The sequence below is a fragment of the Hemiscyllium ocellatum genome, chromosome 2 (genome assembly GCF_020745735.1).
Source record: "Hemiscyllium ocellatum isolate sHemOce1 chromosome 2, sHemOce1.pat.X.cur, whole genome shotgun sequence".
Taxonomy (NCBI): Eukaryota; Metazoa; Chordata; class Chondrichthyes; order Orectolobiformes; family Hemiscylliidae; genus Hemiscyllium; species Hemiscyllium ocellatum.
Window position 1 is genome coordinate 85749918 of NC_083402.1, and position 19139 is coordinate 85769056.

A 19139-nucleotide genomic window follows, 5' to 3' on the forward strand; every position below is an offset into this window, starting at 1 on the left:
AAGCATTCGAAAGGGTTCAGAGATTTACTAGGATGTTGCCTGGTATGGAGGGAAGGTGTTATGAGGAAAGGCCGAGCGACTTGAGGCTGTTTTCTTTGGAGAGAAGGTTGAGAGGTGACTTAATTGAGACATGCAAGATAATCAGAGGGTTGGATAGGGCAGACAGTGAGAGCCTTTTTCCACAGATGATGATAGTGAGCAGGAGGGAACATAGCTTGAAATTGAGGGGTGATAGATATAGGACAGATGTCAGAAGTAGTTTCTTTACTCAGGAGAGTAGTAGGGGTGGGGAACGCACTGCCTGCAACATAGTAGACTCACCAACTTTAAGGGCATTTAAATGGTTATTGGATTAACATATAGATGAAAATGGAAGAGTGTAGGATAGATGGGCTTCTGATTGTTGCACCGACCTGTGGAACCATCGAGGGCCGAATGGTCTGAACTGAGCTGTAATGTTCTATGTTTGATGTTCTGTGCCATATCTCTGAAATACTTCTGCGTGTAACTGTGTATTAAAGTACACATGCCTTATTTAAAAGATTATTGCAGGCAAGTATACAATGTCTTTTTGGACAGTACCTTATGATCTTAAGGTAAAAGAAGGAAGAAAAGTCAAGGTAGGCCTTAGCTAATATGGAAACACCTCTGTAGAGAATTTGAAACTGTTTGGTAACCTGAGCCATCTGATCCGACTGGCTGGATAGAGGCAAAAAGAGAAGAGAAGAAAGAGAACATGCATTCTGGGGACAATGTTTCAAAATATTCAGTCCAAAGAACAAGAGATGTCGAACAATTGTAAGAGCATTAAGTTCATTTACAGATAAGAGTCAATGAATATAACTTCATTATTTAGCAATGACAAGATATTTTGCTGTGTAATGCAGACAGCAGACTTTTGCCAAACACCACTACATGTTGCATTAACAGAATCAAAGCAATATTTAAAGTTTCCATAATGCAATTCTTCAAAAGTAACTCAACGCTTCTACTATTAAATTGCTCAAGCAAACTAAGCTTATTTTTTTTCATAACTATTACTTAAAAAGGATTTTAATGCTTAACATAGCATTACTTCCTGTCATTGTGAATTGTGTGATGTGAAGCCTACATAATGGCTAATCTGGACCCTCAAGCTGACTCTCCTGCCAACAGAATTCAAAAGAAAAACCTCAAGTGGCAAACGCAAATCATCTTTTGAAAAGAAAACCCAATCGTGCATCACAATCAAGATGGCAGGCTCCCTAATGTGAATATAATGCCTATTATTCAGATATGTTTCCTCAGCTGCCACACCGATTCTCCTGGGACCAATACTTTCCAGGCTGTAAGAAATAAAGGAAGCATGTCTGAAAAACAGACCTGAAGCCCATGACAACTCATTTATCCTCACTAGCCTAACCCAAGCATAATGTGGGTAATGCACGAATAAGCTCATAGTGTTGATAAATAACTTGGTGTGCTGCACATTTAAACAATTAGATAGTCATTAAGCTCCAAATAATATTATGTGATAATTCTATGCTGCACCTGGTGCAAATTATGACATTTTAATTCACCTACATACTCATTATGACACGCTTTATGCATGTGTGGCTAACTGCATCTTAATGAAAGAAACATAATACGGGAAAGAACAAAATATGTTCAAGCGTTAAAAGCATGTCATTTTCAAAGATGATCTTGATACACATGAGAATAATTAGGACAGTACAAAGCAAGCTAAGGCTTTTCAGTGGCAGATCATGCCCATATTACAGTATGAAGCTGTGAAAATTTGCCAGAATTTTTTTTTAAAAAGAGTAGCTTCTGTAAAATGCCATGGATAATTTGTTATACTGGCACAAAACAATAGAGCGTAAAAACCAGTGTAAAATAAATTTATTTTAGTACACAGCACGTCGAAGCCATTTTCCATTATTTTCTGAAATACAATGGACTATCCATTGGGCAGAAAAGTGATTCACACCATCAAGACACACTGGGGTAAAATTGCCTCAGGCACTTGTTCAGGCAAAAATGATTTGCATGCTTGAAGTGTGAAACTTATTATTTATGGTGTAATTAAGGCCCCAAATTGGTCCCGGTGTCATATTTGACTTGAATAGGTGAGCAGCAAACACAGTACATGCTAAAAGGTGGGATCTAGCTTAATTGGATTGGGGCAGAATAGATATTCCTGTCACCATCAAAATAGAGGCTCCTGATTACAGGCATCTAGAACTCAAGACCTGCAAAAAACGGCAGAAAAAGGAGAAGCTCTCCAGTTTCTCTCACTTTTGGGTGCGTCCTCGAAGTTATATTTGGAGGACTTCGGCAGTAATAAGGAAGACCTCATTCAAATCAGCATTAGAGCAATCTGTAGTCACATCCGTAAGGATAGCATCCTTAGCCTAACTCTATCAATGGGAGTGGCACGGTGGCTCAGTGGTTAGCACTGCATCCTTAGTGCAAGGAACCCAGATTTGGTTCCAGCCTTAGTCAATTGCTTTGCGGAGTTTGCACGTTCTGAGGGTTTCCTTTGGGTGCTCCAGTTTCTTTCCATAAACCAAGAATGCGAACGTTAGGTGGACTGGCCATGCCAAATTGTCCACAGTGTCCAGGAGTGTGATGGGGTATGTGGGTTAGCCATGGGAAATGCAGGGTTACAGAGATAGGGTAGGGAGTGGGTTTAGATGAGATGCTCTGTGGAGGGTCGATGAGGACTTGATTGGTCAAACAACCTGCTTTAATAACATAGGAATTCCTTGATTCTATGACCTTCGCTATGTTAGAGGGGCAATATTGGGCTCTTTTACCGATTGAGAAAGTGAGGACTGCAGTTGCTGGAGAGTCAGGGTCAAAAAGTGTGGCGCCAGAAAAACGCAACAAGTCAGGCAAAATATCTGAGGAGCAGGGTAGTCGATGTTTCAGGCATACGCTCTTTACCAGGAAGGTGGGGAGGTGGATAAAGAGGGTGGAGTGAAGTACCTGGGAAGGTGAAAGGTAGATGCAGCTGGGCGGCGATGGTGATAGGTCGGAGGGGAAAGATGGAGCAGATAGGTGGGAAGAAAGATGGATTGGTAGGATAGCTCAAGTGGATGGTGCTAAGTTGGATGGTAGAATCTGGAAGGAGATGGGGGAAGAGGAGATGAGGAACCTGGTGAAGTCAATGTTGATGCCATGTGGTTGGAGTGTCCGAAGGACATGCATGTCTTTGGTGGAGTGGGAGGGGGAGTTGAAGTGGTTGACCACAGGGCAGTGGGACTGTTTGGTGCAGATATCCCAGAGATGTTCCCTGAAATGTTCCTACACCCCAACCCTCCTATTTATCTCTGAGCTCCCTTCCACCCCTCCTTTTCATAGTTGTTGTCGATTCTGCTTTCAATATATTGAACTCTAGATCCTATCAACAGCCTGCATAAAACACTTCACCGAACCGCATTCCACTAATGTTAATGATCTTAATGTTATGTGGTGGCATGGTGGCTCAGTGGTTAGCACTGCTGCTTCAATTCTGGCCTCAGGCAACTGTCTATGTGGAGTTTGTACATTCTCCCCGTGTCTATTTGAGTTTCCTCCAGGTGGTCCAGTTTCCTCCTACAGTCCAAAGATGTGCAGGTTAGGTGAATTGGCTATTCTAAATTGCCCATAGTGTTAGATGCATTAGTCAGACGGAAATGGGTCTGGGTGGGTTACTCTTCAGAGGGTTGGCGTGGACTGATTGGGCCAAATGGCCTGTTCCCACACTGTAGGGAATCTAATCTTAATATCACTGAGCAAGCTCTGACTGTGGACTGCAGAAATCTAGGAAGTCAACTCGGCATCACTTTCTCAAGGGCAATAAGGTATGGACAAAGTATTGACCTTGCTATCTAACCACAAATCTTATGAACAAATAAAACTGGGAACAGAGGAAACACAGGAGGACTGTGTGTGTTAGTCCATATCATAATTTTGAAAACAGTTTAGTGGATATCTGAGGCATCGGTCACCTTAAGGAAAACATGAAAGGTTATGTCTCACAAGGATTTTGGTCAGCCAATCATATTTCTTACTTCACTCAAATGTCATTCTCCATCACTATGAGGTGAAGACTCAGTTATAATGGCATCCCAGAACCCCAAGCTAACGCTGTGTGGCATTGATTTGAAACCTACCAAATCAGATGGTAAAGTTCGAATTCAATTAAATCTAGTATTAAAAGCTAGCCTCATGGTCATCATGCAACCATCATTGATCATAAGCAGAACATATCTGGTGTACTAGCCCCTTTAGAGGAGGGGATCTGTTGTCATTACCCTGTTTAAGCTAGTACTGCCAATCCTGTAAAGTCCTCCTTACCAACATCTATGGGACTATGCCAAAATTGGGAGAGCTGCCTCACCAACTAGTCAAGTTCATGGAATCATACATCATAGGCAATGTCCCAGATACAACCATCTCTGGGCTGCCCACCCACATTATAATCAAGCTAGGAGATCAGCCCCAGTTCAATGGAGAGTGCAGGAAGGCATGCCAGAAGAAGCACCAGACATTCTTTAAAGTGAAGTGTCAATCTAGCGAGGCTACAATATTAGAGAACCTGGATGCCAAGTCGGGGGAAGAAAATGCGATAAGCAATCCCCCAACCAACAGATCAATCTATACTCTGCAATCTGGCCACAGCCAGTTGCGAATAGTGTGGGCATTTAAACAGTTCAAAAGAGGAGGCTCCACAGCATTCCATCCTCAATGTTATGGGAGGTGAGGTTGTGTCAGTGTGAATGGGGTGAGGGGTAGGTGAAGAAGAAAAGCCCACACATCAGTGAAAAAAGCAAGGCTGAAGTATTTACATCCACCTTCAGCCATCATCCCCATCTCGACTTCCTCTCAGTTTTCAGCATCACAGATGTCAATCTCCAGCCAATTCAATTCACTCTACATGATATCAAGAGACAGCTGAAGCAACTGCATAGACTATTAGTCCTGACAGCTTTCCTGCAAATCTGTCAAATACTTGAGCTTGAGAATTAGCCCTGTTCTAAGCCAAGCTGTTTCAGTATATTTACAATACTGGCATCTAACCAACAAAATGAAAAAATGTCCAGCTAAGTCCTATCCACAAAAAAAAGGGACAAATTCAACACACACTCTCAATCATCAGCAAAGTGAGGTGAGGACTTGTGGACAGTGTTATCAGACAGCACTCCCAAAAGGAATAACTGCTTATGAATACACTGTTCCACAGGGAGGATTCAGCTCCTGACCATATCACAAATTAGTTTAAAACCAGACAAAGGAGCTGAACTACAGAGATGAGGTGAGAGCGACTGCTGTCTACATTAAGGTAGCACTTAACTGATTATGACATCAGGGGGTCCTAGTGAAATTGAAAATCAGTGGGAATGTAGGGGAAGGATCTCCATTGGTTGAAGGCATACCTGGTACAAATAAATGGTTGTAATTGCTGCAGGGCAACTTGTTCAGCTCCAGGGCCCAAATGAGTTAAGCTACTTGATTAGCATCCCAACCACCACAACTCAACATTTACCTCCTATAGGATTGACTTACAATAGCAGCTTTACTTACTACACAAAATGCACTGCACCTTCTTATTTTCCTTCAACTGCAGCTTGTTAACCCATGGCATTTGGAAGAACAAGAGCAACAGACGCACAGGAACACCACCTGCAAGTTCCCATCCAAGTCACTTATCATCCAAACTTACAACTATGTCACCATTACTTCACTGCCACTGGGGCAAAATCCGGGAACTCCCTTCCTAACAGCAGTTTGTGTGCTCCTACACACCAAGACAGCAGCAATTCATCATGGCACCTCACCATGCATGAGCAATAAATACTAGCCTAGCCAGAAACAATAATAGCCCATGAACGAATTTTAAAAAAATTTGGAGTACCCTTGATCTTAAGACATTTCTTTAACTTGGGATGCGAGCATTACTGGCATGATAGATATATATTTGTCAAATTTCCCTTGTGCAGATAGCAGGGATTACTTTCTTGAACTACTAGCATTCATATGAAATAGGTACACTCATAGCTCAGAGGTAGGGAGTTCAGAACTTTAGTCGAGGAACAATGAAGAAACAATAAAATTGCTCCAAGTCAGAATGGTTTGTGGCTTGGAGTAGAACTTGCAGGTGATGCTGTTCTTCAAGGTGGTGTACGTGACAGATTTGAAGGGAACTGTTAAAACAGTCTTGGTGAATTGCTGCACTATATTTTGTAGATGGCACTCAATGCTGCTACTTTGCACTAGTCATGGAGACAGTGAACGCATAAGGTGGCAAACAGTATGTCAATTAAACAAAGAGTATGTGGCCTTGGATGTTGCCAAATTTTGATTGTTTTTGGATCTGTAGCCATCCACCCAAATGGGGAGTATTATCCCACATTCTTGACTTCTTGCAATTGTTGTCAAATAGGATTTAGGGAGTCAGATGGCAAGTCATGTCTTGCATAATTCCAAGTCTCCAACCTGGATATTTTCTAATCAACCAGTTCAGAGATGCTATTTCATACCTCTGGAGCAGATTGGGCTTAAACTAGGTCACCTGGTCCAGAGATAGGCACACCTCCACTGCATAACAAGAACTCTTCCAGTCTCTGATCTGATTTTCTTCTCGTTATTGATATTTCATGTCAAGTTTCTGAACAATGATCAATAGTGTGCTTATGATAATCCCTTGCTTTTCAGGTCAACCACCTGAAAACATTCTAGGGAAGACAGGGTACAGAATTTGTGATGAGCGACGAAGACTACCTTGAGCAGATTGAAAACAGGGAGTGTGGAAGAATTGCAGATGTTGGCCAGCTTAAAATCAGCCCAATCTCTAGGTCCAAATGAGTTGTATCTCAGCCTGCTGTGGAAGACAGGAGGAACTTACAGGGATGTGGACCTAAATATTTAATTTCCCTTTTGGCCACAGAGAGGTGCTGGAAAACTGGAGGGCAGCTCATGTGGGTCCACCTTTCAAGAAGGCTGGTAGAGATAAACCAGAGAGTTACTGATCACTAAGTCTTGCATCAGTGGTGGTGAAACAATTGGAGAAAATTCTGAAGGAGAGAATTATTCTTCACTTGTAGGGGTAATGTTTGATCAGGGATAGTTAATATGTCTTTGTCAAGAGGGAGGTCATCCTTAATAAATCTGATTGAATTTCTCAAGAAGGTGACCAGGTGTGTAGATGAGGGTAGTGCAGTAGCTATAGTTTTTATGGATTTCAGCACAACCTTTGACAAGATCCCACATGGGAGACTAATAAAAATATAAGTGATCCAGGGTAACTTGGTGAGTTGGATTCAAAACTGGCAGCAGTAGGAGATGGAGGGTGGAGGCAGAAAGTTTTTTGTGTCATTGGAAGCCATTTCTAGTGACTTTTCAAAGGGATCAGTATCGGATTCTTTATGGTTTGCGATATAGTTAAACAATATAGGAGAGAAAGTGGGAGGGATCATAGTAAGTCTGTCATCCACAAAAAAGATTGGCCAGGTAGCTGACAACAAGAAAGACATTCTTTGGTTACAGGAGGATGTAGTCAAAAAGTCAGGTCAGGACTGGGAGAGTCGACTCTCCTATTCTTCAGATGCTGCATGACCTGCTGAGCTTTTCCAGTGCCAGCTTTTTCGATTCTTATCTCTAGCTTCTGCAGTCCTCGCTTTCTCTAATGGAGTATGTAGACAGGTTGGTCAGATGGACACGTCAACTGGAATTTAACTCTGATAACTGAGGTTATCTTTGGAAGAAGTAACAAGATAAGGGAAAACTCATTGAATGCCAGGGCACACAAAAGCTCAAAAGGAATTAAGGGATCTTGGGCTGCTTATCCACAAATCTCTGAAGGAAGGAAGGATAGGTTAATATAGTAGTTAAGGAGGCATATAGATGCGTGCCATTATTAGTCATGGCAGAGATTATAAGACCAGGGAGGTCAAGTTGGAGCTGTGCAGAACTTTGATTAGGCCTTAGCTGGAATACTGAATGCATTTATGGTCACCACTATAAGATTAGATTAGACTTGCAGTGTGGAAACAGGCCCTTCGGCCCAACAAGTCCACACCGCCCCGCCGAAGCGCAACCCACCCATACCCCTACATCTACCCCTTAGCTAACACTAAGGGCAATTTAGCATGGCCAATTCACCTGACCCGCACATCTTTGGACCGTGGGAGGAAACCGGAGCACCCGGAGGAAACCCACACAGACACGGGGAGAACGTGCAAACTCCACACAGTCAGTCGCCTGAGTTGGGAATTGAACCCGGGTCTCAGGCGCTGTGAGGCAGCAGTGCTAACCACTGTGTCACCGTGCCGCCCGCATAAAATGGATGTAATTGCATTGAAGAGGGGGCAGAGGAGATTCACCCAGGATGATATCTGGACTGAAGCATTTTTGCTATGAAAGGAAGTTGAATAAGCTCAGATTGTTTTCTTGGTGAAGAGAAGGCCAAGAGGTAACTGGATTGACATGTATAAGATTATGAGGAGCATGGACAGGGTGGAAAGGGAGCAGCTCTTCCCCTTCGTCAAAGGATTGATAACAAATAGCACAATTTGAAGATGAAAGATAGGAGGCTTTGAGGAAAAATATTTTCTCCCAAAGTGTGATGAGAATCTGGAATGGACTGCCTGTTAGGGTAGTTCAGGAGGTAAACCTCAACCTTTAAGAACATACTTAGATGAGCACATGAAATGTCATAACATGAATGGTTATTAATCAGTGGAAAGAGTGTAGAGTCAGAGCTTTGTCGGTGCAGATTTGATGAGCCAAAGTGCCTCTGCTGTTTGGTAAGATTTATGAAGTTTCATTCAACACAAGTTGCTCACCAGTGGTCACCCTGTGTATTTTTAGAGGGTTAGTTAAAGGAGTCTGCAGTTGGAGTTGCATGATGCACCAAGGAGCAATATCTGAGGAAAGGATGGTGTAAGAAGTCATTGACTGGAGGAAGAGTGCATACCCTAAACCTGCCCATTAAAGTACAAATCCAGATTTCCAGGGTCCAGCCAACGAAGGCTGATAGTTAGATGCAATGAACCTTTTAAGTACACAGCATTTCCAGCTAGCCAGCTGATTAGGAATCCAGCTCCAACTTACATATCATGTTTTCCATAACATCAAGGTAATTTAGTCAACCATGGAACAAATGATAAGACTTGACTCTCAGTAGCATTTCTCCCTTATCTTTATTATCTGAAAAAAAAGTTTGAAGAACATTCCAAACAATCTATTTCAATGTTCCTATGATTTTTCTCCATGGTTGCATACAGCAGTACCCTGAAGATTGATGTTCAATTCATGGAGACTCTAGGCCAATCCCAAGAGAACTATCATCCCCAGCAGGGCCATACGGCCGCAACTCTCACCAAGAAACTGTAGTCATCAGCCAGATCCACAGACAGAATGGCCTGTAATTGTGAATCTTAAATATCTACAATGGAAGTAGTCTTCCATCGCCAATCAGATTGGTTGAATTGTATATGTTTTAAAAAAAAGTTAGGCAATTTGAGAAAGATGCTTCTTGGAGAGATAAACTTCTTTTGGATTGCTGTCAGTTTTTTTGGGATTAACAAAATAATAGCACCGCCCATTAATTTGCATGGCATAACAGCATTTAGATGGACTGAGTGAGGACGGGATGCGATCTGAAAAGGGGCTATTAGTGCAAGGCAGGCATGGATTTCTTTAATAATTTGGTCCCTTATCATTCTGGAGGTCACAGTACTGCTGAACATTATATCTGAAAAGGTGTTGCTGGAAAAGCGCAGGTCAGGCAGCATCCAAGAAACAGGAGATTCGATAAGAAGGGCTTATGCCCGAAACGTCGAATCTCCTGTTCCTTGGATGCTGCCTGACCTGCTGCGCTTTTCCAGCAACACACTTTCAGCTCTGATCTCCAGCATCTGCAGACCTCACTTTCTGCTGAACATTATATGTCCACTATACCCACCATTGCTCATCCTCTTCGTGGTGCCAAGTAAATGATCATGCTCGGCATCATCCTGGAAAGTCCCAGCATCACAATTGCCAGTTTTCAGCCATTTGATTCACTACGCATAGGGTCATAGAGATGTACAACATGGAAACAGACCCTTCGATCCAACCTGTCCATGCTGACCAGATATCCCAACCAAATCTAGTCCCACTTGCCAGCACCCGACCCATATCCCTCCAAACCCTTCCTATTCATATACTCATCCAAATGCCTCTTAAATGTTGCAATTGTATCAGCCTCCACCACTTCCTGTGGCAGCTTATTCCATACACATACCACCCTCTGTGTGAAAACATTGCTCCTTAGGTCTCTTTTATATCTTTCCCCTCTCATCCTAAACCTATGCCCTCTAGTTCTGGACTCCCTGACCCCAGGGAAAAGACTTTGTCTATTTATCCTATCCATGCCCCTCATGATTTTATAAAGGTCACCCCTCAACCGCTGACACTCCAGAGAAAACAGCCCCAAGACTGTTCAGCCTCTCCCTATAGCTCAAATCCTCCAACCTTGGCAACATCCTTGTAAACCTTTTCTGAACCCTTTCAAGTTTCACAACACCTTTCCAATAGGAAGGAGACCAAAATTAAGCAGTATTCCAACAGTGGCCTAATCAACGATCTGTACATCCGTAATATGACCTCCCAAACCCTGTACTCCATACTCTGATCAATCAAGGAAAGCTTACCAAACGCTTTCTTCACTACCCTATCTACCCGCGACTCCACTTTCAAGGAGCTATGAACCTGCACTCCAAGGTCTCTCTGTTTAGCAAAACACCCCAGGACCTTAACATTAAGTATATACATCCTGCTAAGATTTGCTTTCCCAAAATGCAGCACCTCGTATTTATCGGAATTAAACTCCATCTACCACTCCTCAGCCCATTGGCTCATCTGGTCAAGATCCTGTTTTAACCGGAGGGTAACCCTCTTCACTGTCCACTATCTCCTAATTTGGCGTCATCTGCAAACTTATTAATTGTACCACTTATGCGCACATCCAATGACAAAATGTAGAGGACCCAGTACCAGTCCTTGTGGCACTCCATTGGTCACAGGCCTCCAGTCTGAAAAACAACACACCATCACCACCCTCTGTCTTCTACTTCTGAGCCAGTTCTGCATCCAAATGGCTAATTCTCCTTGTATTCAGTGAGATCTAACCTTGCTAACCAGTCTCCCATGGGTAAATTCATCGAACACCTTACTGAAGTCCATATAGGTCACATCTACTGCTCTGCCCTCATCAATCCTCTTTGATCCTCATCAATCTTCTTCAAAAAACTCAATCAAGTTTGAGAGACATGATTTCCCACGCACAAAGCCATGCTGACTATTCTTAATCAGTCCTTGCCTTTCCAAATACATGTACATCCTGTCCCTCAGGATTCGCTCCAACAACGTGCCCACCACAGATGTCATGCTCACTGGTCTATAGTTTCCTGGCTTATCCTTAACACCCTTCTTAAACAGTGGCACCATGTTAGCCAACCTCCAGTCTTCCAGCAGCTCACCTGTGACTATCGATGGTACAAATATCTCAGCAAGGGGCCCCAGCAATAACTTCTCTAGCTTCCCACAGAGTTCTAGGGTATACTTGATCAGGTCCTGGGGATTTATCCAACTTCATGTATTTCAAGACATCCAGCACTTCCCCCTCTGTAATATGAACATTTTACAAGGTGTCACCATCTACTTCCCTACATTCTATACCTTTTATCTCGTTTTCCCACAATAAATACCAATGCAAAATATTTCATTTAGTATCTCCATTTTCTGCGGCTCCAAACAAAGGCTGCCTTGCGGATCTTTGAGGGTCCCTATTTTCTCCCTAGTTACCCTTTTATCCTTAATGTATTTGTAAAAACCCTTTGGATTCTCCTTAACCCTTTTTGCCAAAGCTATCTCATGTCCCCTTTTTGCCCTCCTGATTTCCCTCTTAAGTATACTCCTACTGCCTTTATACTCCAAGGATTCACTCGATCCATCCTGTCTATGCCTTACATATGTTTCCTTCTTTTACTTAACCAAACCCTCAATTTCTTTCATCATCCAGCACTCCCTAAAACTACCAGCCTTCCCTTTCACCCTGACAGGAATATATTTTCTCTGGATTATCTTTATCTCATTCTGAAATCTTCCCATTTTCCAGCTATCCCTTTACCTGCGAACATCTGCCCCCAGTCAGCTTTTGAAAGTTCTGTCTCATACTGTCAAAATTAGCCTTTCTCCAGTTTAGAACTTCAACTTTTAGATCTGGTCTATCCTTTTCCATCACTATTTTAAATCTAATGGAATTATGGTCACTGGCCCCAAAGTGCTCCCCTACTGACACCTCAGTCACCTGCCCTGCCTTATTTCCCTAGAGTAGGTCAAGTTTTGCACCTTCTCTAGTAGGTACAGCCACATACATTCTTGTGCACACTTAAATTCCTCTCCATCTAAACCCTTAACTCTATGGCAGTCCCAGTTTATGTTTGGAAAGTTAAAATCCCCCATCATAACCACTCTATTATTCTTACAGATATCTGAAATCTCCTTACAAGTTTGTTTCTCAATTTCCTCTGACTATAATACAATCCCAAAAAGGTGATCATCCCTTTCTTATTTCTCAGTTCCACCCAAATAACTTCCCTTGATGTATTTCCAGGAATATCCTCCCTCAGCACAGCTATAACGCTATCCCTTATCAAAAATGCCACTCCCCCTCCTCTTTTGCCTCCCTTTCTATCCTTGGATAAAGAAATTGTACAAGACACTGAATCTCATGAGAGCAACAACATCCTGGCAGTAATACTGAAATCATGTACTCCAGAACTAGCTGTGCCATTTCATTTTGGCTACAACGTATAAAATTGTGCAGTTATGCTATGCACAAGGAGGACAAATTCAATCCAGCCAATTATCCACTCACCCATCCTCAATTATCAGCAAAGTGATGCAAGTGTTAGTGACAACATTATCAAGCTGGACATTCACAGTACTAACCTGCTAACTGAGGATCGGCCAGGGCTGCTGGGTCCTGATCTTACTCCAACCTTGGTCCAAACATGGTCAAAGAGGTGAATGCAAGAGGTGAGGCGAGATGAGATTATGATTGCCCTTGACTTTAAGACTGTATTTGACAGAATGTGAATCAAGCAGTCCCAGTAACACTGAAGTCAATGTAAATCAGGAGATGATTTGGAGACACCGATGTTGGACTCGGGCAAACAAAAGTTAAAAATCACACAACACCAGGTTATAGTCCAACAGGTTTAATTGGAAGCATTAGCTTTCGGATCAGCACTCCAAAAGCTAGTGCTTCCAATTAAACCTGTTGGACTATAACCTGGTGTTGTGTGATTTTTAACCAAATCAGGAGAGACTGTCTAGTGGTTGGAGGCATACCTGGCAGAGAGGAAGATGCTTGTGGTGGTTGAGGTCAAGCATTTCAGCTGCCAAACATTTACGCATGAATTCCTGTGGAATTACTCCTCGGTCCAACTACTGCCAACTGCTTCATTAATGACTTCCCACAGCACAAAAATACAGAAATATAGAAACATAGAAAAGAGTAGGAGTAGGCCATTTGGTCCTTCAAACCTGCTGACCATTCAATATAAAGACGGCTGATTATCTAACTTAATGCCCAGCTCCTGCTTTCGCCCCATACCTTTGGACTTCTTTCGCTCGAAGAACTAGGCAGATTGCACAGATAACTGCACTGTTCAAATACCATTCACAGCTCTTCAAATAATGAAACAGGCAGCAAGACATTCAGAGTTAGGTGAAATTCCGAGTAACATCCACACCGCATAAATACCCGGTAATGGTCATTTCCAACCAGTGAGTCTAACCATCTCTGCTTGACATTACCGATACGAAAACCTCAAACATGAGTGTGCTTGGGGTTATAATTCACAGCCTATTAAATACTGTAGTCACAAGATTATATCAGAGACTAGGAAATGATTATGGGTAACTTATGTCCATATCCCCCAAACACTGTCCATGAGCCACAAAGTAAAGTCAGAAGTGTCATGCAATACTTCACTTTCCTGGATGTGTGTGACTTAACCAACAATCAAGAAATTTGACACAATCGACAACTTTAAAGATGAACTGACAGCAACTTTCAAACCTGCAAGCTTGACCACGGAGAAGGGCTGCAGGCCCATGAGAGCAGCATCTCTTGCAAGTTTCTCTCTAAGCCACAAGCTATCTTAAAGCAGAAATATAAACACTGCCCTTCACTGCCGCTAGGTCAAAAACTTGGACCTCCTATGTGACCACACTGTACATGTACCTACACCAGATGTAATGCAGTGGTCAAGAAGATGCTTTCCCCTGCACATTAACATTCTCAAGGGCAATTAGAGAAGGCTGCAAACATCAGCCTTGTAATTGGCACCTTCATCACATCGATGTAGCCGCCAAGAAAATGAGAAGTGTGGTTAGACTAGGTTGTTCATATACAGGCCAACAGGACAAAAATGCATTTGGATTTATAATCTTACATCCAAGCAATTTTATGTCACTTTGCCAATTTTTCAATTCTATAAAGTTCTTTCATAATATTGTTATTTACTACACCATACTTCAAACAAATTGCTTTCCAAGTTCTCTTCATAACTCTATAATATGCAATCATACAAAATAGGAGAAGACGACCATTTGGTCCTCAGCCTGTACTGCCATTTAAATTAGATTAGATTCCCTATAGAATGGAAACAGGCCCTTTGGTGCAACAAGTCCACACGGAACCTCCGAAGAGTATCGCACCCAGACCCATTCCCCTCCCCAATATTTACACCCCTGACTAATACACCTAGTTCTATGGCAATTTAGCATGGCCAATTCACCTGACCTGCACATCTTTGGATTGTGGAAGGAAACCCCCAGAGGAAACCCACGCAGATACAAGGGAATGTGCAAACTCCACACAGACAGTTGCCAGAGGCTGGAATCAAACCCGGGTCCCCTGGCGCTGAGAGGCAGCAGTGCTAACCACTGGGCCACCGTGCCATGATTTAATAAGATCTTGGCTGATCCATTTGTGTTTCTACATTCCTAGTATATCTGTAAACTTAATTCTTATTTGTCTCCTGAATCAAAGGTTAAGAAGAACTTTAATAATTTAACTTCTTGTTCTTCCTAAAGTTGTCATTGAAGCACAGTTTAATTTAAAGCCCGGTAATGTCATTTTTATTTGATGTTAATTTGGACCAAGTGACGCTTGGGTGATTTTCTTCACTTGTTATACAGTAAACAGCATTGCCACAATTGCATATCCTTTACAAAAAATATATATGTTTGCAAGGGATATAAAATTAGCTGCTGGAGAAATAAACACACAGAGTAAGCATTACTTCAAAATAAAGTAAATATTGTACTGATCCATGATGGGCTATTTTCCTACAGGTTTTGCAGAGTACCAATGCTGCTGAAATTTCTCTTGCACATAATTTGACGTGGGGTCAGGCACTGCAGACAGTGTTACATTGCTTTCACAACATGATCTCTAAACAGTAGGAAAGCAAATGATAAATGAATACCTGAGGTATGACAAATGCACTAGTTCATTCATTAATCTCGCTAGAGGTAAACAGACATCAAGTGCTTTGTTAAATGTAGCCACCCAAACCTGTGCCAGGTTCAAGCAACTCAAGCTTCATGCATCATATTAAATTTAATTAAATTCACTAGGCAGTTATACCCATAATAACAGACAGCTAATCAAATTCCAAGCTCAAGGGAGATTTGGTCACAAAAGGAAATCAGTGGTCATGGACTTGTGCGAATTCCATAAAAACCACAGTTGTTACTCGATTTCATATCAGGCTGAGCAGTCAATATTTCGCCTGTTAGAAAACTAATGAGAAGTGGCAGGACTGGAGCAGTACTTAGCAAGTTTCGGTCAGTTTATAATAAATCACATTCAAATTCAGGATTGTTAAAAGGAAATGCCTTGAGTACAATTTCATGACGGTAAGAAGCACTTCAGGAAGATATCTGAATGCAAAGGTATGTTTCTTTTAAAAACAATTGTATGGTGTAATTTTTTCACTGTTAGAACATTTGCCACTTTTAACTCTCCCAATCTGTTAAACTATTTAAACAGTAACAAATCAAACACACATAGTTCTGCATTCAGGTGACAATGTATAGCTCCTCTACACCATTGCTTGCCATAGGTGGTGAATGAGACTGTGCTGCCACCACTGGACTACATTTAAAGGATCCACTTTTCTAATCATTTTAGTTTGGACTATAGATGTATGCTGTCAGTCAATGCAGTGAGACAAACAACATAATTTCCCCATGAATAGTATGCGTAGATCTTTGCCAATCTCAAGAGAAAAAGTGAAGAAACCTCACAAAACTATACATATTAACTTCATAATGGTTATTTGCTTTGTGTTGTGGATTCTTATTCATAATGCAAATGGCACAAGCTGTCTTAAATAGTACAATTTCATGTAAGTATTAATGGAACATCAAACAAAAATCATTCGGCATAAAAACAAGACGAAGCACAAATTGCATCACAATTAATGTGATGCAATTTGGGGCGGCACAGTGGCACAGTGGTTAGCACTGCGGTCTCACAGCGCCTGAGACCCGGGTTCAATTCCCGACTCAGGCGACTGACTGTGTGGAGTTTGCACGTTCTCCCTGTGTCTGCGTGGGTTTCCTCCGGGTGCTCCGGTTTCCTCCCACAGTCCAAAAGATGTGCGGGTCAGGTGAATTGGCCATGCTAAATTGCCCGTAGTGTTAGGTAAGGGGTAAATGTAGGGGTATAGTGGGTTTCGCTTCGGCGGGTCGGTGTGGACTTGTTGGGCCGAAGGGCCTGTTTCCACACTGTAAGTAATCTAATCTAATCTCTCATATGTGACAAGGAGAACACCTCCTAAATTGTGCTCACAACTATAAAGTTGTTGATTGGAATATTAGGATACTTAAGTATAACTGATTTGCCTTATTCACGTAATTCAATTTAATTAACCACACCCTGAAAGGCCAGCAATAGCAGACTGACAAAACTAAACCGTATTTGGATTCACAAACTGTGGAATGTTCATCATCTTATTTTTGCCAGTTACATTAAGCTTCAGAAACTGGCACTTACAGTAAAACGTTCTTGAAACATTCCAGTACTGGAAAACAGGAACTGAAATCTCAATTCGCTCGTGTAGTTCTGACCAATGTACTTGCTTACAAAAGTTGAACAGATTTGTAATTAACTTGCCAATGAACACTGAAGTTTTCAAAACCAATCACAAGTTTATAAATTTCAAGAGCTCAATATAATAATTATGGGAAACATACCAAGTGAATTTTTCTTCCCAGTAGCTTTTAACCATTACAAAGAAATGATGGTATATATTGCTTACATAACTTTTTGATGCATTGCAGTAATCTGGTATAACTAAGAGAGGAAAGGATATAAAATGAAGATAGGGACACAAACCTTTACCCAGTTTGTGCCACTTAATATCCAAAGTAAATTTGATTCCAGTAATTTAAAGAGTGTTTGAAGATAGCTTTAGTTATTTGATAGGAGGAGAGAAATTGGCAGACAGTATAGTGAGATAGTTTTTGTTTTAAAATCTGCTTTGAGATTTGCCTTACTGCCTGGTCACTGAAAAAGTTAATGAGAGTGGAAGTGGGATGTTCAGAAGTACTTACAGTGCCTGGATCCCTCTCTGTTTCCACAGTAACCACAAAATGCATAGACATGGTGGGTCAGATACAAAGGCAAAAAAAGAAACAAAGAAAAAAGAAAATTAGAACGCAAGCCGACAGATGCTTTCACAACAGCTTTATTCATTCAATTCATTGCACATTTCTAATACATTTCTTTTAGAAGTTCCACTTGTACTTTAACATTATAGGTACATCAGTTCTTTGCATACAACCCCTGGCCTTGGAACCAATGACAGAATAAATTACTGCTGGGTTATTAAATTAAAACGGCAACGAAAGTTATTCAGCAAGTGCAAGTCTTATTCATTAAATTAAATTGATTCACAGCACATCGATCTTAATACAAGACTTTTTTAAAAAATATGAAAAGCAAAACTGTTCAAGTTAACTGAGCAGAATGATTTAACATGACTACAGCTAAAACTTAGCAACATCAAATTTATTTTCCCTCTCCTGATACACATTTCAGAAAGATAAAACAGTATGGATGGTTTTCTGGTATTGTCATTGTCCATCAAACACTCTTGTTATCAGTAGTTGTAAAAATGCTGAGAGTAGGAAAAAGATGAATAAACTGTAGCAGAATTACAGCATCTCCCATTTGTTTCTGGCTAGTGCAACCATCTCCTGTGCATGGTTAGTGAAGCTAGAAATATTGTAGTATGATCTACTTCGGTTCAAGCCAAGCCTGTTTAGATTCAGAAGTATTTCTTTGACAAAAACGCCTACCAATATCATTCCAAACTTAGCATCGTTGTGTGAATAGGTCTTATAGTTGTTGAATTTTTAATAAAAAAGGTGGAGAGATAAAAATGAGCAATGGAAAATAAAGAGACGTGAAATCAAAGCTGGCCTTTGTGTTTGTTTTAGTTTACATTAGAGGAGGTGACTAATATCATATTTGGTCCAATGCACATTTTGTGCTTTTTCTCAACCTTTCCAAAATTTCTTCAATACACAATGCAGAAATGTCATTTTCATGCTTTAAAAAAACCCCACCATTTACATCATTCCATTCATCATCAAGACAGCATAACTTTAGATTACAAAGTTTGAAAGCCTAAGCCAACAATTCACAACAGTATTAACTGAGGAAAAAGATTTCAGAGAGGTGTGTCTTCTAATTTCTTACTGGGGAGCAGAGGGGCTAGAAGATAAAGGATCAGGTTAAGACCATAGGGTTTCAGGCAGCTGCACTGAATATTCATGACAAAGAGGACCAAACATGCTGCAAGGAAGGCCATGTGGCAAACAGTGACAAAACCATAAGACATGTTGTACAACGAGTATCTCTTTACAATAACCATCTTGATCATTTTAAAAGTGATTGATCTATTTAGTTTATTTTCATCACTACTTTTGATCTCGTCAGAACAGGAAAAATGTCTCAGTTTGCATGTGGCTATGTTGTTCAAGAAATCTAAAGCTTTGTGTTGATCCTCCAGATCTACACATCTGGCATCAAATGGAGGACA

General features: G+C 41.3%; 1 protein-coding gene across 2 annotated transcripts in view; it reads right to left on the minus strand.

The window, feature by feature from the left end:
- The window catches only part of LOC132823933 (transducin-like enhancer protein 1), a 123919-nt gene that overhangs the window by 54284 nt on the left and 50496 nt on the right, over positions 1–19139 (minus strand). For both annotated transcript variants that reach the window (XM_060838071.1, XM_060838060.1), the window contains exon 8: positions 17647–17663. In XM_060838071.1, coding sequence (XP_060694054.1) covers positions 17647–17663 — 17 coding nt within the window. The remainder of the gene's footprint in view (positions 1–17646; positions 17664–19139) is intronic.